The sequence below is a fragment of the Crassostrea angulata genome, chromosome 6, assembly GCF_025612915.1.
Source record: "Crassostrea angulata isolate pt1a10 chromosome 6, ASM2561291v2, whole genome shotgun sequence".
Lineage (NCBI taxonomy): Eukaryota > Metazoa > Mollusca > Bivalvia > Ostreida > Ostreidae > Magallana > Magallana angulata.
Window position 1 is genome coordinate 7,665,846 of NC_069116.1, and position 22,303 is coordinate 7,688,148.

Sequence of the window (22,303 nt, forward strand, 5' to 3'; positions counted from 1 at the left end):
TCATACACTTGTCTTTTAAGGAATTAGTAATTTCAAAGTGTTGTTTACTAGTATATGTATATAGATAAAACAACCCTGATCATCTTTTTTCTCTGAGGAAATATGGCATTTTTTTTAATCAATAGTGACATTGCTAATCAGATGAGCAATATGGCCCAGGGGCCTTTTGTTTTATTTTGTTATCATGACGGCACTACTCATTCATTCTCTATTTCTTTAAGCTTTGCAGCTCGTCAGATTATACAAATTAAACATAGTAGGGTACAGAAGTGGGTGTTTTACAGGAGACCCTATTACATTGTACATACATAAATAGGAAATATGACATATATACCGGGTAAGTAAATAGGAAAGGAATCGAAAGAAAAACATCTAAAGTTAGTTACAGACATTGGTTCTTAATTTCATGCTAAAGTAACATATTTGCCGAGGTTACACATATCTTTGAAATTTTCGTTATTAAACAATTGCAACAGTTTGAACATCGATGGTTTCTCATAAAAATACTCTTTAATATAATTTTTACGGTATTCAATATAAACTGGACACACTTAAATAGAATGAAATTCATCTTTAACGTAGTTTTTACATGAAAAACAGTTCCTTTCAGGCTTTGGGCTCTGTGAGTATTATTGTACTTTCCAGTTTCGATGGCTTAACGATGAGAATACACTAACTTTCTAAGATACATTAAAGATAAAATCCATCAACTAAATATTTATAAAAATGACATTTCTGCGAAATCAATCTTCTATTTTACTAAAAATATCTTGTTTAGATAGGTCTGCGATTCATTGATTTATAACTTTTAGAGTAAGTGAATCAATTGTTTGTTTAAGTCCAGTATTTATGTCCGTGTAATTCGCAGTTAATGTACATTTCTTGGAAACACTTGGATAATGCAATTATTACAATATAACACCTCTTACCAAAATTTTAAAGTTGAAAAAAGTCTCCTTGTAATATGAGTAATAATTACTCATTTCAAGATGACGGACAAATATCTTCGGAGATGACCCAATCTAAGGGATGATGTTTATTTTCCACCATGACACCGTAACTCCTGATATCCAATTTTACGTGGGGATGGGGGTCAGGAAAGGACTATAAATACATGTATGTAGGTTCATCATCTGTCACACTCGTTAAAACTTCTTGTAAAACTTTACTTACGAAAATGCTTCTGTTTTTACTTACGAAAATGCTTCTGTTTGTGGTTCATGCTCGTATGAAGATAGAAAACAACTAGTATTTCAGGCATCGGACCCCCCCCCCCCCCCCCCCCCCCCCCCGGCAAGCATAAATATCCCTTGAAACCCCCCTGGAAAAATTTCTGGATCCGTGCACGTGTAACTGATCATATTTTAATATCTCTCTGAAAATATTCAATTATCCACAAAAATTGAGTAAATTACGTAACTTATCGCTATACGTATTTTGCACAATTTCAATTTCAATTTCAATTTCAATTTCTTTATTAACCAATTAAGGGCCCTCAAGGGGCAACATGAAGACTGTTGACATACAACATCCAATGAACATAAAACATTCAATAAACATATACAGGAGGGAAAGAGCTGGATGATTTAAAGAACTATGACAGACATGAACAATTAAATAGTATATATGTATATATATATGTATAATTATGTATGTTTCCATACATTCAATATAGTGTCTTCTATATATTTATGTTAAACACCATACATAAATATGTCAAGATACAAATGCACATACAAATTTGAAATAGTTTATCATATGACTGAAAAATAAAAAACCAATATTTGAATAGGAAATACAAATTAAGGCAATGCCTTTTGTAAAAATTTACCAACAGAGTTTAATATATCTAATTCTTCACAGTTTAGAATCCAAAATAATTTTTGTTTATCTTCTAAACTAGTAAAATGTTTTGCTTTAGATGAAATTAAATCAAATAGTTCCTCTCTTTCTTTTGTAAATTTGCTGCATTGGATAAGAAAATGTTCTTCATCTTCAATTTTATTAAGTGTGCAATTTTTGCATATTCTTTCTGTTCTAGGTGTTTTATTATATCTGCCCGATTCAATATAAAGTCTATGCGCTGATATCCGCAGTCTACAGATTGGCTTTCTGTATTCAGGTCTTAATATAGTTAAATACTTTTCCAGTCTGAAGTTAGTTTTCAAAAATAAATAAGTAACAAGTTTGCCATCTTTAAGTGTTTCATTTGAGTACTGCCAATCCATCAAATATTTTTTAGTCTGAGATTGTTTTAAAGAAGTAACAAAGTCTTTTTTAGAATATGTCATAATGTTTTGAATATTAAGAATGTTTAGTAGCTTTTCAATAGAGGAATACCAATTAGTTGTATTTTGGGCGAAATGAAGTTCTTTACTACATACAAATGCATCTTTTAATAGAGGAAACTCTGTTGTTAAATTTTCTAATCTGTAGCAATATTTTAGTAATCTATTGACAATATCATAATGTAGAGGAAATCTTCCTAGTTCAGAAAGTGAAGCATGGTTCATACTTTTCTTATTCAACCCCAATATGGTTTTACAAAATTTTAGTTGTAATTTTAGTTCAGCTATTAAGTTGTTATAACATTGTTGTATCAGTATATCATTAGACTGTTTTATTTTTATGTTATTGACGTTAAAGATTCCCCATATTTCAGAGCCATAAAGTAAAATTGGCTTTATAGTGTGGTCAAATACATTTAAGCTAGTCGATATCCCGGGGTTTAGACTCAGGAAGTCTTTTCGTAGTTTGAAATAAGCTTTCAGTCCCTTTTTGTGTAATTCCACCTTAGCCAGTGAGAAAGTCCCTGAAGCTGCGAAATGAATGCCTAAGTATTTGTAATTTGGTACACATTCAATATTGAAATTTTTGTAACTAAATTTATGGTTTATTGTTCTCCCAGCTTTATTAAATATAATAATTTTTGTTTTATTGGAATTAACTTGCATACCCCAGTCATCACAATATTTCTCTAAAGCATTTAATTTTTGCTGAAGTCCTTCTGGTGATGATGAGAAGATTACTATGTCATCAGCATACATTAAACAGTCTATGTTTTTTGAGTATAATGATATAGAGTCAATACAGCCCTGTAAATATGATGGCAGCTAGGTCATTTATAAACATTTTAAATAATGTGGGGCTCAAATTGTCTCCTTGACGCACCCCTAATTTGATGGGAAATGAGGAGGTAAGAAAATTATCATATTTAACACATGCTTCACTTTTCATATACATATTATTAATGATACAATAAAATTTTGTTCCCACATTATGTTGTAGTAGTTTTAGTTTCAATCCATTGTGAACAACACTATCAAAAGCTTTATAAAAATCTATAAAGCAGGCATATAATCTACCTTCTTTTGTATTACAATATTTATCAATTAAACATTTAACAATAAAACAATGATCAGAGGTTCTGGCATGTTTTGTGAATCCAACCTGACAAGGGTGTATTAGATTATTTTCACTTAGGAAGTTATCAAATCTGGTGTTCAAAATAGTATTGAAAAGTTTGCCAAGATTACTTGTTATAGTTATTCCACGGTAATTGTTTGGGTCACAGGGATCATTTGATTTGAATATAGGAGTGATATATCCCTTAGCCCATTGCTCTGGGTAATAACTAAAGGAAAAGCATGAATTAAATAGTTTCAATAAACAAGGTATGAGAAATGTGTGTCCACTTTTCAACATTTCATTTGATATAAGATCTAACCCTTTTGCTTTTCCACATTTCAAAGAAGAAATTGCAGCAGATATTTCTTTGTTTGTTATTATGTTGTCTAGTTTATTAAATATGTTATTTTTACGTTCTTTTTCTGCAAGTAGAAAATTTAATTCTCTAAATCTGTCTTCAAAGTTTTTGTCCACAGATGAATGTAAATTTAAGATTTAAAATGGTTTAACCATGCATTAGGTTCTACTGGATAATTAGTTGAATCAGCTTTTTCTGCCCTTAGATCATTTACAAGTTTCCAATATTGTTTTGGGTCATCTATCCGCAAAGAATCTAGCTTGTTAATAATGTCGCTTCTAAATTTTCTATATTTCATCTTCCTTAATTTGTTATATTCCCTGTATAATTTATAGCAGTGCCCTCCGATAATGGGGTCCTTGCGGGATTTACAATATAGTTTACCTTGAGCAACAACTCTTGCTCGCATTTTACCCAAGTCTGCGTCAAACCATATTTTGTTTTTAACTTTATTTTTATTCTTAAAGTTTGGTTTTTTGAGCGACAGTTCAGCTGATGATAAAATAATATTTTCAAAGTCAGAAATTAATTCAGATATTTTCTCATGTGTACATTTATCTGCTCTGGACAGGAAATTATTGATTTTTGATTGAATATTTGGTGAATTAAGAGCGTCTTGAAATCTTATAACTGACCCTTCTGTCCAAGTGTAATTAATGGGGACTTTATGCAACCCTTCCTCTGATCTGGTGGGTAAAGAATGTTGGAATTTGGCTAAAATTTCCCATGATATTTTGCAATGACAGTCAGATAGGGTAGGAATAAATTCAGAAACTTTAAAATATAGAAGCTGTTTTGTAATTTTTTCAGCTGCTAATAAATAATCAACAGTACACTGACCTAAGGGATTGAAACAGGTATAATGCCCAAAAATGTCTCCTAAACATCTTCCATGTCATAATGCGTAATTGATTTTGTATACAAAATTCAAGCAACTCTTTCCCTCTTGTGTCTAATACAGTATCATGACTTCGTCTTACTCTGGTAGTATTATCTACAGAATATGAATCAAACTTTAAATAAACATTTAATCTTGGTTTTTTCGCCAATACTGAACGTACCCCCCTCCCCACACACACAACATACACGCATACTTTCTTAAGATAACACATTTCCTTGATGAATACATGATACATGCACGTAACTTAACTATAAAAAAAATAATATTAAATTAATTCATCCGTCCCCTTCACACTCCCCTTTCCTACCCCCCCCCCCCCCCCCTTAAAAAATGAAAAACAACAACATCACAAACACGCAAGCACAAAGAGGTACAAATGAATTTAAAAAAAAAACAACATGAGTATCTATGAGTTGTATTTATCTATTATAGTGTATGGAGTAAATATTACTGTCAACGCATTAAGATCTTGTGCAGTCTATACCAACAACATGAAGTCATTACCAACAACATTAAATATCAACAGATAGAAATTGATGTAACCAGAGGTTAAAAGATGTATTGTTGCGTAACAGCATGATGTGATAATGTGAACTGTTGAAAGTGGCTAAGATGATTTGTTTTGCGCTTAGTATCTGGGTCTGTGGTCGCTATACTAACTTACCGGCGATCGAACCGTTCTGACGAATCACCTCATTTCTTGAAAAGGGCGGGGGTGGGGGGGGGGGGGGTGGGCAAAGTCTCTAAAATTTTTAGTAAACATTTTTGTACCCATGTCTCTCTGCAATGTGGCATTTGATATTCGACTTATCTGTCACATTTGACATTCGACTTATCTATGTTTACATGCCAGGTATTTAAGTTGACATGCAACTTATTTATGTCAACAATGCGCGATTGCCTTTGTCTATCTGTCACCTGGGCATGAAGCAACTTATTTATCTCAACATCATGCAAGATAATTATGTTGACATGTTGACATAATATTTATATTTTCGGCTCTTTTTCAGTCAATACAAAGCTGAGCTCGAGGCCATTCATGGACTGTAACATACATTGAGGTGTAAGTATAAAGCCAGAATTCTGAACATTGTAAAAGCATTCAGTCAAGAATTTATTGATGTTAGTCAACTGCAACAAACAGCTCTGGGCAGGGAGAATTCATAGATTTCTCTCAACAAATGGATGGGCAGAGGCCATACCTCCATTGTCTTTCATATGGAATGGGAATCAACAAAGAGGATTCTGTCATGTTATTAGAGCCATGGAACATCCAAGCCTAAATATTTATCAAAATTTCCATATACTTTGTGCAAACAAAACCAACATTTGTTATTATCATGCTTGTGGGCGAATCATGAAACCCAAGTTATCTTCTTTAAGTGTTGGAATTTCAAACAATTTACCAGCTTGTTTCCAGCAGTGTGCTTGTATATCCAAAAAGAATTACAAGTTTCCGGAAATCCTTGAGAGAGATTTGGAGGAGAGCATTGTAAAGGGGAGTGGTCCGGGCGGACAGTCGGTCAACAAGACCTCCAACTGTGTGGTCCTCCTACACAAGCCATCAGGTATTGTGGTCAAGGTTAGTTTCATAATCCAATATTTCAAGTACCGGTAGGTCAAAATGTTAAACACTTAAATAAATGAGACTATAACAACTTTCGGTGCTATGCATCTTATACTGTATGTACCGGTGCGTGTTCATTATTATATAGCATAGTATTGACTTTGAAATAACAGATATACGTGTAGAATATGAATTTGACAAAATGAGTTACCGTTTAAGACCACTAAATTGACCCAGCAGGAATATGATCACAGATTACTTAGATATTTGAATTTGATTTGATGTTTGTTATCATTTTATTCTACAGCTAAGATTGAAGAAAAATTAAAGGCATTTTGAATCATATTTTTTTTTCAACCTGATTTAATTTTAAAAAAATAATAAATCTTTATAAATCTTTCTGTTTGCTATATTTTTAGTGTCATCATACAAGATCTCTAGCGAAGAACCGCGAGATTGCCAGAGAATTGCTTCAGGAAAAGTTGGATGAATCAATTAATGGAAAAAACAGCTACTTAGCTCAAGTAATGCAAGAAAAGCGAGACAAAAAACTCAAGGCCAAACAAAAAACCAAGAAAAAATACCAGCTTCTAAGTGCTCAGAAGGACATGGTTCAGGATAAGGAAGACTTGATCAGTGAGTTGGAGACTGTTGATCCAGAGTCTAACCAAACTGACAACACTGGCATGGAAACTTTAGATAAAAAACTGACAAGCAAACATAAAAAGTGACGAACATACATAACTTCCAGATTCCAGATCCCATATTTTTGAGTGATAGATGTTGACTTCATTTTTCTCTTTTCTTTGATATCATAGTACTTTTTTTGTGTATTGAATTTGATATTTTTGTTTCACAATCAAAACAAGAGAAAAAAAAATTAAATTCAGATGTTAAAAAAGTAGCTGTTATGTTATTGGTGTTGAAAGAAAAGGATATCTAGTGAATTAGAGATTCTTATCAATTAAGAAATGGACACAAATTGTTGTAACTTTTTCATCTTTGAGGCGACAGCAGACCAATGATACACGTACAATGTACTTTAATTGGTATCTAGGGGAAAATAAATGAAGTTAAAATTATTTTACTATAACAGAAAGAGTAGATGGACAAGAAGTGCTCCTCTGTTGTTAATGGAGTGATATGGTATTTTTATAGACTCGTGCATAGACTATTGCCACAATGACTAAGGAATCACATGGCTTTGTTGTGACCTCTGACATGTAAGTATTCTCGAGCAAAATGTTCTGTATTTCTGAATATAAAAAAAACCCATTAGGTAATCATGATTGAAACAGCCTTTGTTTTCAATGACCATTTCAGTTTGTTCTACTCTAGAGCATAAAAAATTGACATAATTGATTTAACATTATGTCCCATTGGTCCTCTTTAAGGGATATAACTCTTTCCAGGGAAACTGATGCTCTGTCGTGTAATTTATATGTCAAGTTAAGAGAAAATTTCTGACAATTTGTTTTGCTGAAATTAAAATTATAAACATTGCATTGTTAATTCAGATTCACCAAAAAACCCAAACATTTTCTGGCTACAGCATACTTTGTGATTTGAGGGTCTTATTGGGTTGATGAACTGTAATGGACAAGATTGATGTAATGGAATTTATTAAAAATTACCTGTAGAATATAATAACAATGGATAGACACAGTGTTGTGAAATTGAAAATGAATAGACATAGTGTTATAAAGTGGACTTTGAATTGACAGTGTTATACATGTATTGATAGACAATGAATAGACAATGTTTATAGTAAATGACTATAAATTTACATTTTGTAATGAACAATGGATAGACATAAAGTAAAATAATGGATAATGAATAGACACAGTGTTATGAAATGGACTATTGTATAGTTTATTGAACCACTGCAATGAAATGAAAAAAACAAATATACACAGTGTAATGTAACGGATGATGAATTTATTATTAAGTAGTAGACTATTGATAGTCACATTGTTATGTAGGGGACTATATATGTACGACTAGCATTATGAATTGACAAACCATAATGTAATGAACTAAAAATAGAGAAAATGAAGGTACAAATAAGTTTAAATGAAACTCTTTCTTCAGTGGACCTTGAACTGTCACACACTAAATGATTACGTTTGATATGGAATGGATTGCAGGCCTTATGTTTTATTCAATACATTTAGATTTAATGGGCTTACAATTGATACAGATGAGCAAGATTTTAGCACTGAAGAAAATTTTGAGCCCAAATTGGGAGGTAGGAAGGAAGATTGATTCTTGGCATTCATATATTTAATTTGCATTTGTTTATATGAGAATATCTTTTGACTGGTATAGTTTTATTTTTTCAACAGATGCCATTCCTCAGTGGAAAGGAGAGGGAATCCGTGGACTCTGGGTAAAGATTCACCTAGCACACTCTTTTGTTGTGCCTGTATGTAGCAAGGTAAGTTACTGTTATCTAGCTAAATAGTCCATGCAACAGCAAGGTAAGTTACAGTTATCTAGCTCAATAGTCCCAGCAATAACAAGGTAAGTTACAGTTATCTAGCTCAGTAGTCCATGCAATAACAAGGTAAGTTACAGTTATCTAGCTCAGTAGTCCATGCAATAACAAGGTAAGTTACAGTTATCTAGCTCAGTAGTCCATGCAATAACAAGGTAAGTTACTGTTATCTAGCTCAAAAGTCCCAGCAATAACAAGGTAAGTTACAGTTATCTAGCTCAGTAGTCCATGCAATAACAAGGTAATTTACAGTTATCTAGTGCAGTAGTCCATGCAATAACAAGGTAAGTTACAGTTATCTAGCTCAACAGTCCCAGCAATAACAAGGTAAGTTACAGTTATCTAGCTCAGTAGTCTATGCAATAACAAGGTAAGTTACAGTTATCTAGCTCAGTAGTCCATGCAATAACAAGGTAAGTTACTGTTATCTAGCTCAATAGTCCATGCAATAACAAGGTAAGTTACAGTTATCTAGCTCAATAGTCCCAGCATAACCAGGTAAGTTACAGTTATCTAGCTCAATATTCCATGCAAAAGCAAGGTAAGTTACTGTTATCTAGCTCAATAGTCCATGCAAAAGCAAGGTAAGTTACTGTTATCTAGCTCAATAGTCCATGCAAAAGCAAGGTAAGTTACTGTTATCTAGCTTAATAGTCCATGCAAAAGCAAGGTAAATTACTATTATTTAGCTTAATAGGTTATTATATAGCAAGGCAAGTTGATATTATCAAGTATAATAGTCTATCATTTAGCAAGGCTAGTTTCTGATCACTTCTAATTAGAAATGACTTTAGTCAATAATAAAGTAGTCAGACAAGTTAATGTTTTCTAGCTTGCTCAATAGTCTTTGCAATAGCAAGGCAAGTTACTGAACAGTGCTGATAAGAGATGACCATAGTCATTTGTGGAGTAGTTAGATAATTAAGTTTCTGTTGTTTATTGAACAATTAAATGCCTTCTTTGGTGGTTATTGTGTGTAGATAAACAGTTAAATGCTTCTTTGGTGGTTAATACAGGCCATGAAAGAGCAACCATTGCAGAAAATAATAACACAGCCTGTGTCAGAAGTTTATATATATATATATATATATATATATATATATATATATATATATATATATATATATATATATATATATATATATATATATATATATATATATATATATATATATATATATAATATATATATATATATATATATATATATATATATATATATATATCACACACCACACACATTGTATACAGATTCATAATACAGTCTACATGTACAGTATATCCATGAATTATTGCTGTTGATATATGTTTTAGTTGGGTTTCGATTACAATCATGCTCAGTCAGGCTATGTGATGATGACAAAATGGCTTCCAGATGAAGAAGAAAACAAACTACCAGAGTACGCCAATCAGTTCCTGGGTATGGTACATGTACTATCAGTCAGTCTGTGCAAGATTGTAATTTTGTATATTCTGTCTTTCTTTATTTGTTGATATTACACATGGTTACAGACACACCTATCTGGCATGTGTTATTTTATATCTATATGGTAGCTAGTTTGTATGTAAGCTGTATACCTATTAGACACACATGTGCATCTATATCTAACAGATGTTTAACATGTTATATATTGTATATATTTGACAGTTGTCTCTAAATCTGATAAACTTGTATATTGAATTTTTTATTAACAGTATATATTAGCTTGTATTTATTTATTTTTAATTTTTTAGGTGTAGCAGGATTTGTTTTAAATGAGAAAAAGGAGTTGTTAGTTATCAGAGAGAGGTTCAGTGTTATACAATCAAAGCCTTGGAAATTACCTGGCGGATTGGCCGATAAAGGTAAGCCATCACCTGGCTGTGTTACATTTAAGGTAAGTCATCATTTGGATATGTTACATTACCTGGGAAACTGGAAAATAAAGGTAAGTCATCACCTGGCTGTGTTACAATTCAGGTAAGTCATCATTTAGGTACTGTGGAATCATTAGAATTCGTGGTGGCTCAATTTTCATGGTATTCATGGGTAGCCCTTGCCCACGAATTTATCAATTAACATCCTCAATGAAAACTACTTATGAAAGATTCAGTTTACCATCAGAATATTAAAGCAGAGATATCCACAAAATTACATCCCAACGAATATGCAAAAAACTCACAATCCACGAAAATTGGCCCCCACGGAATTAAGTGATTCCAAAGTATGTAACATTACTTGGGCAACTGACAAAGGTAAGTCATCACCTGAGTATGTTACATTACCTGGGCAACTGGCGAATTAAGGTAAGTCATCACCTGTGTATGTTATACATTACCTAGGCAAATGATAAACTTTTATTGTAGTTGTTATATTGTCTGGAGGTCTGGCGTGTAAATGTTAGTTGTTGTCTGGGTAGGATATTTTTACCTAATAGAATGCTTATCAAAGATAACTTATCATCTAGTTAAGATCAAATTTTCATAGATAATGTCATTGTGATGTAACTTTTTGATTTATTTCTATGTACAGTTTAATGAATAAGGACTGTATTTCATATTTTAGATGGGGATGTTAATTTATTGAAAGAGGTACCCACAAAATCCATGAAAATTAAGCCTCCATGAGTATTAATGATTTCACAGTATGTCCAAAAGTTATTTGTATTAGTATTTATGTTCCCTGTAAACAGAAATAGGGAGATGTAGGTGCTTAAAATATAAAAAAGATGGCTGTCTCTGTCAATTGAGTTATCTATTTATCTTTCTTTGAATAACAAGATGGCTATCTTTGTTGTCAGGTGAGGACTTGGCGGTGACGGCGAGGCGCGAGGTTGTGGAGGAGACTGGGATAGAGGCGGAGTTTGTGTCGGTTCTCGGCTTCCGTCACCAGCACAACTTCCGATTCGGCTGTTCTGATTGGTACTTTATTTGTCTGATGAAAGCATTGACCACAGAAATAAAACACTGCCCACAAGAAATCGCAGAGTGTAAATGGATATCTGTAAGTGAGGATGGGGTTTAAAGTGACCTACAAAGACCATACACATTAATTGAATAGTATTAACTGCTCATTTTGCCTAAAATAGATTAATAAATCTTTTAAAATCAGTCAACTACATCAATCTTTTTGTGTAATACTACATAGTATCAATTGAATCTAAATATGTTTCCACTTTGGTAATTTCTGTGGGTATAACTACTATATTTGCAAAGTTTATGACTGTAACCATGACTATGTCAATATTTATGTTTATTACTATGACTATGTTCATCTCTATTTCAATTTCTGTGACTCAGACTATGCAAATTTCTATGTGTATGACTATGACTCAGACTAAGTCAATCTCTATGTGTATGACTATGACTCAGACTAAGTCAATCTCTATGTGTATTAATATGACTCAGACTAAGTCAATTTCTATGTGTATTAATATGACTCAGACTAAGTCAATTTCTATGTGTATGACTATGACTCAGACTAAGTCAATTTCTATGTGTATTAATATGACTCAGACTAAGTCAATCTCTATGTGTATGACTATGACTCAGACTAAGTCAATCTCTATGTGTATTAATATGACTCAGACTAAGTCAATTTCTATGTGTATGACTATGACTCAGACTAAGTCAATTTCTATGTGTATGACTATGACTCAGACTATGTTATTCTCTATGTGTATGACAATGACACTGACTAAGCCAATCTCTATGTGATTGACTGTGACACAAACTATGTTATTCTCTATGTGTTTGTTTGTGACACAGACTATGTTGATCTCTATGTGTGTGATAACATTGATCTCTTTGTATTCTTTGGTTGTATCTGTAGGTATGAGCAGTTATATCTATGTTGGTGACTATGTTTTTCACTATGGTGATTTCAGATAGAAGAGTACCTCTCCGACCCTCATCTTACAGAGGCTAACAAGTTTTTTGTCCAATGCTACCTCAACCAGCAGAAAAATGGTGGATTGACAATTAGCCCTACTCTAATAGATTCCTGGAACAAGAAAACACAACACAATATATACGCTGTTCACCCATTACCAAAAGTAAGTCTGGTTGTTTTAATTGGAATATATTTAATAGTTGTTAGCACCATTTATGTTTAAACAGAAGATACAGCAAAAATATACCACTCTGCATTAAAACTGCATATTTGATGTTTTGAAATTCACTTTTGAAAAAAAATTTCCATGTAGTTATCATGGTTTTATTTATGTTTTTTGCAGGAGTTTAATCCACATCATGGCCATTGATATATATAGTCAGATTTTACTTACCATGTATTTCTTTCTGTGATAACCAGACATTTTGCATTGACATCAGAACTTATTTTTAATCAGTTTTTACCCTGTAGTCAAATTGTAAAAAAAAAAATAAAATATATTGAATCTCTTTGTTTGTTTTTTAACTCCTTTTAGCTCATGAAATAAATTCTGAAATTAAGAATTTCTTCAGATAATGCATTTCAGTATGCATTTATGTTTTGCATTTTTGGGAGTTGATTTTAATTAACTCTCCTATGTAGTTACTCGGGCAAACTGAAACTGAAATAGTGTTTGGACCTATGCACAAATCATCACTGCTGACAAGATTTAGTTCTTGAAAATAATCGACAAATTCGATGTAATGTATGCTGAAGCATTGTTTTTTCAAGGAAACTTATGTATAGATACCCTGAAAATAGTCAGATTTTAAATAGTTAGAAGAACAATTTATTATTTTGTAGTTGTAGGTATTCCTACGCCAGAGTTCAATGTAGTCTCGTTCAACCAGACGCTCGGCTGTCTCCGTAAATCTTCGCCAAACTTTCTCTTGCTTGTTGGAGATTAACAGAGACAGCCGAGCGTCTGGCTGAACGAGCCTTGAGTTCAATATTGCTTGGATTCTTACAATTTTTTAGAAATATTTTGATTATTGATACATAATTTGATGGAATAAATTCTATCTTTAAATATTACACAACATATGATTCAATTAGTGTTTTCTCGAAATTCTTGTCGAAAAAATCCGAAAATTCATATTATAAATATGTACGTAATTCAAATACAGATTAGATATTACTTGTTGTGCAAAATAACATATCGTTGATTTTTAAATAAATAACAATAGATAAAATCAACTCCCGTCAGTACTTCGGTACTTTGATTTCTAGACCCTACCACACTGTTTCAGTAGAATTTTAGCAGTTGACCTCCTTTATAGCATCCAATGACCCAGTCTGACCTCCTTTATAGCATCCAATGACCCAGTCTGTTGACCTCCTTCATAGAATCAAATGACCCAGTCTGACCTCCTTTATAGCATCCAGTGACCCAGTCTGTTGACCTCCTTTATAGCATCCAATGACCTAGTCTTTTGACCTCCTTTATAGCATCCAATGACCCAGTCTGTTGACCTCCTTCGTAGAATCAAATGACCCAGCCTGTTGACCTCCTTTATAGCATCCAATGACCCAGTCTGTTGACCTCCTTTATAGCATCCAATGACCCAGTCTGTTGACCTCCTTTATAGCATCAAATGACCCAATCTGACCTTCTTTATATTATCCAATGATCTAGTCTGTTGACCTCCTTTATAGCATCCAATGACCCAGTCTGTTGACCTCCTTTATAGCATCCAGTGACCCAGTCTGTTGACCTCCTTTATAGCATCCGATGACACAGTCTGTTGACCTTTTTTATAGCATCCAATGACAAAGTCTGTTGGCCTCCTTTATAGCATCAAATGACCCAGTCTGTTGACCTCCATTATAACATCTAATGATTCAGTCTGACCTCCTTTATAGCATCCAATGACCCAGTCTGTTGACCTCCTTTATAGCATCCAATGACCCAGTCTGTTGACCTCCTTTATAGCATCCAGTGACCCAGTCTGTTGACCTCCTTTATAGCATCCGATGACACAGTCTGTTGACCTTTTTTATAGCATCCAATGACAAAGTCTGTTGGCCTCCTTTATAGCATCAAATGACCCAGTCTTTTGACCTTCATTATAACATCTAATGATTCAGTTTGACCTCCTTTATAGCATCCAATGACCCAGTCTGTTGACCTCCTTTATAGAATCCTTTATAGCATCAATTGACCCAGTTTGTTGACCTCCTTTATAGCATCAAATGACCCAGTCTGTTGACCTCCTTTATAGCATCAAATAACCCAGTCTGTTCAAGCTAGTCCTGGTCGACCGGAATAATTTTGTGTCCATTGTTCCAGAGACTTGGTTAACTAGCTTTTGAGCTATCGCTTAGTTGAACGTTTTTAAGTTTCCATTCTTTGAAGACCAGAGTTAACTTACAAAAACAGATACATGTACAATCCGATAAAAGAAACAGTAAGAATAACTTCAGCTTCGTGTTTATTTTTGGCAGCTAGTAGGTAATGACAGCGCATACCTAAAAAAGGAAATCTCTGATTTAATAATTCGTGGAGGATGTTAATTCGTGGATAAGAGGCACCCACGAATTCCACGAAAATTAAGCCACCACGAAATCTAATGATTCCAGTATTAAACTGATATCCAAATGCATGAAATTATAAGGAATGTAAATCAATGATGCCGTCAGTCTTTTACAAAGGATTTGGGCAACCCTTTACAAAGGAATTTGGTAAATACTGGCATTTAGTGAGAGGCCAGTTGCGTCGGAAGCAAATTGAAAGGGAGGGGGAAGAGCTAGATTTTCAAAAATCCTGACAAGCAAAAAATTCTCTGGTTATTTTTTATAACTTTGCAAAGAAAAGTTGGGGGGGGGGGGGGGGGGCTTAACACCCCCCAGCCCCCCCCCCCCCCCCCCACTCCCGGTTTCCGACGCCTATGGAGACTTAACTGTCTTCTGAAATCACTGGTTGCAACAAGAGCATTGTTGGAACCAATTGATCCTGTCTAAGTTAAACTTGTACAGTTTGGAAGATTTATTGGCTTCTTTTGTGTCTATTATGCCGGAATTTTGATTAGCTAGTAACATATTAAGGTGCTGGCGAGCTGTGGATGTGCTGGAAAGCCAAGCTGTGAGTTCCAGCTCCTCTGTTGTACGATGTCCTTTCACAAATTCCAACATACCCAGGGAACAACAAAAACGACCTCTGTGTCACGTGTTGTTGTTGACCAACCAGTGACCACACCATCTATTAAAGAAATAAAACAAATTTTAAAGGGATCTGTGTTGACATCCTAGTTTAGAGTTTAATTACCTTAACCTGATATCGGCGCATAGTTCAGCTAGAGACTGAACTGTCATCTGGATTTTCAGATAATCATAAGCATATTTCAATCATGCCAAAACCTTCCTCTGTGAACTGGCTAGATAGCATCAAATTAAAAGTTTACAGAATGTTCCTCTTGTGAGTCTTATTTGAAACGAAAGGCCCCCACTTTTGTTATAAATTAGTAAATCGGGACGATCATACATTTCAGACTGTGGAATGTTGTACCTTTTAATATTTGTCCAACATTTTCATCATTCAAGATTGATTACATTTTTTACTTCTTAAATCATTGATATGAAAGTCGAAAATCAACTACTAGTGAATTACATTACCATTGCGAATAATATGCTTGTATCTAAAAGCTGATTTTTTAAAATAATTTTTTCAAAGAAAAGTTTGAAATTATGACATGTGTGGAAATAGTTTGAAAACATCATTTCAACTTCATAAAAATGCCAGAAATATTTGGTGCAAACTGAAAGGATAACAATTCTTCGAAGTTCTTGATATTTTGCAAATATCATTGCCTTAGGTTTATTTTTTTTTTGGATGGAGACAATATAATCTTACCTACTACCAAAATGTTGCAGTATAAACTATCCTATGAATTTATTATTTCAACAATTTTAATTATTTAAAAAAAATTTCTATTGTCAAATTACTGAGCTAACACTTGATTATGTTTGTGTTATCTTTTATATTCACATATCTGTACTGCATTTGTCAGTCGATACAATGCTAAACTACAAAATAGTACGAGGTCTGTTTGTGATGTCTGTGTGGGGTGTTTCTGGAGTATGTGTGTGATGTGTCTGGAGTCTGTATGTGATGTGTGTGGAGTCTGTGAGTGATGTTTCTAGAGTCTGTGTGGGATGTTTCTGGAGTATGTGTGTGATGTGTCTGGAGTCTGTATGTGTTGTGTGTGGAGTCTGTGAGTGATGTTTCTAGAGTCTGTGTGGGGTGTTTCTGGAGTATGTGTGTGATGTGTCTGGAGTCTGTGTGATGTTTTTGGAATCTGTGTGGGGTGTGTCTTGATTCTGTTTGGATGTGTCTGGAGCCTGTGTGTGATGTGTCTGGAGTCTGTATATGATGTACCTGTCTGGAGTCTGTGTGTGATGTACGTGTCTGGAGTCTGTGTGTGATGTACGTGTCTGGAGTCTGTGTGTGATGTGTCTGGAGTATATGTGTGATGTGTTTGGAGTCTGTGTGTGATGTGTCTGGAGTATATGTGTGATGTGTTTGGAGTCTGTGTGTGATGTGTCTGGAGTCTGTGTGTGATGTGTCTGGAGTCTGTTTGCTTGTCACTTTTCGCTTTCAGCACTCGACACTGGTTAGCAGGAGAGCCATAAATAAGTATTTTATTGTCCTTTGTTATTTAAGGCCAAGCTAGACGACTGCACTTGTTTTTTGTTATATTATGTATATTTAAGCATTTAATCATTATTTTTTAAAGATATAGTTTTATAACTGCAGCGTGTTTGCATATAAAAAATTTCGTAACGGGCGTTATTATATTTACATTTTTATAGCTGTCTTGTCTGCAAATGTGATTTTAGCTTAAAATTCCTATTTCATCCTAAGGGTAAGTAACAATGGCTCTTCCATTAATATGAACTTACCATTAAGATAAAATTGGAATTTTAGGCCATAAATCACATTTGCAGACAATGCGGCTCTCTGTAAGGCAGATGGGTTCTTGGCATAACTTCCGGACTGAGGCGTTACTACAAGGGTGACGGGTAGACGAGGCTCGCTTTGTCTAGGAAGGCAGCTCGCTTCTGTAGCTTGGAGAGAGCAAACCGGTCAGTAATCGCAGGTGTGGGATGAAATGATACTGGGGAGACAAAACTGATATCAGGGGAGCTCATTATATATTCAGAACACGCAGAAGAACAGACAATACAGTCTGAACGGGTAGTAATATTGCTATCAAGAAAAGTATGTCCAGTAGTAGATGGGAGCCAATCAAAGAAAGAATGTTCATTGATAGATTTAAGGTGGTATGAGAAACATTTCTACATTAACATGTATAAAAGTATATAATGATTGAAACAACTGTTTTAGAATTTTCAGATTTTACAATATTTGACAAATAAATATGTTTTAAAAATATTTTTGCAAAGATAGATGGTAAAATCTATAAAAACCCTAGCGTGATTCGAACTCATGACTTTCTAACCCATTGCACTACGCTGTTAGTAACAGTAAGATTGAGTTATAGGCCTACTTGATTTTATCGTTTATTTCATTAGGAAGTACGTCACAATATGGAAGTGTCCCATAAGACCTTGAGAGAGTCCATATACACTGTCACCTTAGCATCATTCAGTGCTTTGCCCCAACAAATGAAGCAGAAGAAAAAGAAAAAAAAGAACCTCCATGTAAGACTTTAGAAAACAATGAAAGTAAAGCTTAAAGCTTCTATGTAAGACGTTAGGATACAACGAGAAAATTCGGTCCTAAGGATGTGACTATCTTAATAGAAGAAGGTTTTAATGCTATAACAGAAAGCAACAGCAAAAGTAAAGAAGATTTAAAAGAAAAGCTTGGTATATACACAATGAATACACAATTAATAAAATTTAGGAAACGTTTTTTGTTTTTTGTTACCGGACTATGTGGCTCTCATCAGACACCAGACAGAAGGAAAAGAAACTAGAGTAACTACACCTGCGTGAGAGAATTCAAGAGAAAATGTGAGAAATTGAAGAAAGAAGATGCTGTTTCAGACCACCATCTGCTAATGGAAAAAGTGAAACTTAAATAATGAAACAAAACAAAAGTAGGGAAACGCTTCAACACCATCGATTCTAGCAAACAACAAAGGTACAGACTTCCAGCCGGAGCAATATTTTACATCTGCATGTGAAACATCAATCGGAGTGTAAAAATGAAAACATCAATAATGGATCGCTCCAAAGACACTTTAAAAAAAAACAGAGAAAGAAACCAACAGAAAAACAAGAGAATCAAATGAAACAGCTTCAGAGGCCTTTAACAGAACTATAACAAAGTAGTCATGCAAAGTACATTGAAAAACAAAATAAACTTTACAAGCAAGTCTAGCCACAGAAGATCGAATCAGCAAGGCAGAACAATTTCAAAGCTGTGTATGATTAGATCCCACCTCATTAGAAAACACATGAAAGCTTGGGGGTCGATCAATAAAAAGAAAAGCGAGAAAGACTCTAAATACCCGGAGTCACAGTTTTAATAATTTACATTCTAAAATATCAGAATCACTATTAGCTGAAAGTCAATCAGGAAAGAAAAATGGTTATATCAAAATAATATAGTTAGCTGCAATATTCAATTAATATATATTCATATTATTTATAACAAAGAAATCACTTTATAAATAAATGCCAAGGCGACCATCTATATTAGTATATATCGTAATGGAAAACTTATGGTTCAGATTATAACGCTGAATCTGAATTTAATTTTCAAACCTTAGAAGGGATGTTTGGTGGGGATTGCTGAGTATAGGCCTTTTGACCCTCTTGCAAAATATGTAGAAATCCGTTCCACACTTCATACTTGAAATAATGTTCGCTAAACCAAAACCTACTCTGAGTTACCGTAAGGCCACTCATACCACTATTCCACAATTTGTTTTTTTTTTCTTTTCATTAGAACAGAATACTTAGGCCTCAATGTAAAGCGATCTGAGAGTGGTTTGGAAAAACATATTGAAACATTTTATCCATTACTGAATTGATAACAGCCTTTAAATCCGCAGACTTCAATACTAGTAAACAGTATGCTACAATTTCTGTGGAACATCATTCATCCCAGATTTATCATGTTTTTGGTGTAAAGTAATTCAAATATGTAATTTAACATTGCATAGTCATCAGTTTTCTCTTTGTCCCACATGTACTGTAGGATTCATTGATCGCTGTTGACGTTCAATTAATGACGAATGTATTTGTCAAATGTAATATTAGCTTTTCTTTTTAACCATTCCACTAATATTGACAAAAATGGTATTATGTATAAAGAAATGTTTTATTGTTTGCAGAATCTTTTTCTAAGAGCACAAAAACTTTTCAAGAATAATATATGTTGATGAAGTTGGAACAGAGTTGTTTGCTTCTTAAAACGAAGTTCTGCGTATGTCAAACCACGCGTTGTTGACCGATTGGAAATTAGTTCAGGTATATTCGATAACAAACAATAATATACTTATTATTTAACCAGAGCTGATGTTTTTCCACAACATATAGTGCTGCCTGAATAGCTGATCGTTATTGATCATTCCCTTTTCATCACACGGAAATATGCGGAACTTAAATCTAAAAATACATATTTCATGAGTTCATCTTCGTCGCTTGACGTGTGGCATTGTGTAAAATATTTCAGTTCAAAGACAACAAATACGGTATGCCAACACTTTTATGAAAACCAAGCGCTTTCTTTTGAAAAAAAAAACCCTGAATCATGCGCCTAAATGTGTTGCCCCACATGTTAAATTGTTTGTTTACTATCATTGTTTCTAGGTTATTATTCCATATTGCTGACTATCGGATCATTGTAGATCTAACTTTTACAGATTGAGTACATCACGGTTGTGTCCCATACTTCCTTGAAATCAAAACGATAATCTACAAAAGGATAACGCACTGCATGTTAATAATGATGATTTATTATTCGAGAAAAATACTACAGTCTTTATTGATATCAGAAAACAAAGTTAAATACCACATGAAAGCTAAATGTGGATTCATAATTCTCAAGAGCAGTTCACATTTAGCATGCAAATGAAAGTTTACTAACCAGAGAAAAAACACACCTTGTTCAATGGACAAAATAACGGAAGCTTTGATGGCGATAGTATCTCATTGAATTTCACTTCTTTACAATGTACACTTGCGATTTAGAATTGTATTTAGTAAAATATTTAGCAGCATTCGACGTTCCCATCCCATAGTTGATCTTTTTATAAATCTTAGCTATCAAATTAATATTATAGTCTTTATTTAACTTTTTACGACTTTCAAAATTCCCGCCTTTCTTTGTGGTCTGATGAACCGCTAACAACGTCTTCGTTGCGTCAATGACGGCGATCTTTCTCTTGTTCGATTCAACAACCAAAAAATTGTCATAGCCAACTCGACCAATGACAACATCTGGCATATCTCGCCATGGAAACGTCTTAGATGTGATGAAATAGTCTAGCCCCCAAGGAGTAAATAAACTGCCAATTTTAACAGATACATTCGCTAGATCTTGAAAACTACTTGCCGTCTTTCGCTTCACGTTTAATACGTTCGTTCTTCTTCCAACAACCAACACTGTCCCGTTCTGGTAAAGATCTGAATGAAGAACTGAGACAAGAGTCTCCAGCAAAGACTGGGTAAACAATATGTCTCCATTCACAAAGGCATACAAGGGAGACTCTATTTTTTTCATAGCGTCTAAATACATGTGTTTAAGGACTGGTACTCCTTTTCCTGAGTGTATAATTGGAAGAGAATCCCATCCCATTGCCCTGACATCTCTTTTTAGACCCGTGTCGTTTGTGAATAAGATAGGGTATAAATAAGGCGAGAAGAGGCTCCAGTTTCTTACAGTGTTATTTCTAATCAAATCAGTCTCGTTTGATTTTGACCAAGATGTAAATATTGTCAAAATGGGACCAGATATATTATAATTATGTAAGAAAAACTGCGTTTCAGATCCATTTCTTGTGTGCTTAACGTAGTGCGGCTTTAAAAGTTTTGGTTTATCTTCTCTTGGACGATTGTGGTCCGCTAGAATCAGATTAAGGTGGTAGTATGTTGAGCGTTCTAAATCTTCTAATTTCTGGAGACTCGAGTTGATATCTACATACAGATAAATATACACTCCAACACAGAGAACAGTGAGAATGAACACGGTTACGTGCTTGTTGTCGCCATTACCACATCCCATCTTCTGAAAGAGTAAAACAAAAAATTTAATAAATTGACAACCATTATAGAAGTATAAGTATTATCCCGTCCAAATAAACAATACTACAACAACATGTTAAATAAATCCCAAGGAGATAACCATGAAATGTTTGAAGGGGAATCAACATATACTCCCAATTACCAGGTAATATCTGGCAAATGCTGACGCCATACTTATATAGTTTATCTGCTAATCTTTATACAGTAGGTTTTTATGATAATGATTTTATATGCTTTATTTTTCCGAGTCTTATCTCGTGAAGGGGGGGGGGGGTGGGGAGGTTGGTGCGTAGTACTTTTACTCCTTTTGTAGTTTTCATTTCCCTATTTTCCAGCATTTCCTATAAATCAATTAACAAACATGTCTTGTTCGAGAAAAGGAGCAACACCACCTGCCTTCCCCCTCTACGTTGCAACATGCATGATATATAGTTATTTTCGGACGT

At 34.0% G+C, this 22,303-nt stretch overlaps 3 protein-coding genes and 1 long non-coding RNA gene across 7 annotated transcripts in view; 3 read left to right on the plus strand and 1 right to left on the minus strand.

Annotated features, from left to right (window-relative positions):
- Positions 1-5,195: 5,195 nt before the first annotated feature.
- Positions 5,196-13,111, plus strand: LOC128186540 (nucleoside diphosphate-linked moiety X motif 6-like). The gene is made up of 10 exons (XM_052856357.1): positions 5,196-5,215; positions 5,678-5,730; positions 7,393-7,457; positions 8,409-8,482; positions 8,580-8,671; positions 10,046-10,151; positions 10,466-10,576; positions 11,512-11,714; positions 12,598-12,765; positions 12,946-13,111. The coding sequence occupies exons 3-10, from the start codon at positions 7,417-7,419 to the stop codon at positions 12,970-12,972; spliced, it is 822 nt and encodes a 273-aa protein (XP_052712317.1). The 5' UTR covers positions 5,196-5,215; positions 5,678-5,730; positions 7,393-7,416; the 3' UTR covers positions 12,973-13,111.
- On the plus strand, positions 5,678-7,303 carry LOC128186541 (mitochondrial translation release factor in rescue-like). Its single transcript, XM_052856358.1, has 2 exons — positions 5,678-6,249; positions 6,654-7,303. The coding sequence occupies exons 1-2, from the start codon at positions 5,788-5,790 to the stop codon at positions 6,963-6,965; spliced, it is 774 nt and encodes a 257-aa protein (XP_052712318.1). The 5' UTR covers positions 5,678-5,787; the 3' UTR covers positions 6,966-7,303.
- A 4,473-nt stretch (positions 13,112-17,584) lies between the features above and the next one.
- LOC128190688 (uncharacterized) lies at positions 17,585-19,998 on the plus strand. The gene is made up of 3 exons (XR_008244375.1): positions 17,585-17,723; positions 18,174-18,302; positions 18,554-19,998. It is a non-coding gene; the product is annotated as an uncharacterized LOC128190688 (long non-coding RNA).
- Positions 19,999-20,560: 562 nt separating this feature from the next.
- The window catches only part of LOC128189948 (uncharacterized), a 30,667-nt gene continuing 28,924 nt past the window's right edge, over positions 20,561-22,303 (minus strand). For all 4 annotated transcript variants that reach the window (XM_052861778.1, XM_052861777.1, XM_052861780.1 and 1 more), the window contains one exon: positions 20,561-21,840. In XM_052861778.1, the coding sequence (XP_052717738.1) occupies positions 20,773-21,837 (1,065 nt within the window). In that variant the 5' untranslated portion in view covers positions 21,838-21,840 and the 3' untranslated portion in view covers positions 20,561-20,772. The remainder of the gene's footprint in view (positions 21,841-22,303) is intronic.

Bases quoted from the DNA above. Each gene is read 5' to 3' on its own strand.
- LOC128186541 (XM_052856358.1), top strand. From the start codon at position 5,788: ATGTTAGTCAACTGCAACAAACAGCTCTGGGCAGGGAGAATTCATAGA. The intron at 6,250-6,653 runs GTTAGTTTCATA...CTATATTTTTAG, and splicing joins CATCAGGTATTGTGGTCAAG to TGTCATCATACAAGATCTCT.
- LOC128186540 (XM_052856357.1), top strand. From the start codon at position 7,417: ATGACTAAGGAATCACATGGCTTTGTTGTGACCTCTGACAT. The intron at 10,152-10,465 runs GTATGGTACATG...TTAATTTTTTAG, and splicing joins GTACGCCAATCAGTTCCTGG to GTGTAGCAGGATTTGTTTTA. The intron at 10,577-11,511 runs GTAAGCCATCAC...CTTTGTTGTCAG, and splicing joins TGGCGGATTGGCCGATAAAG to GTGAGGACTTGGCGGTGACG.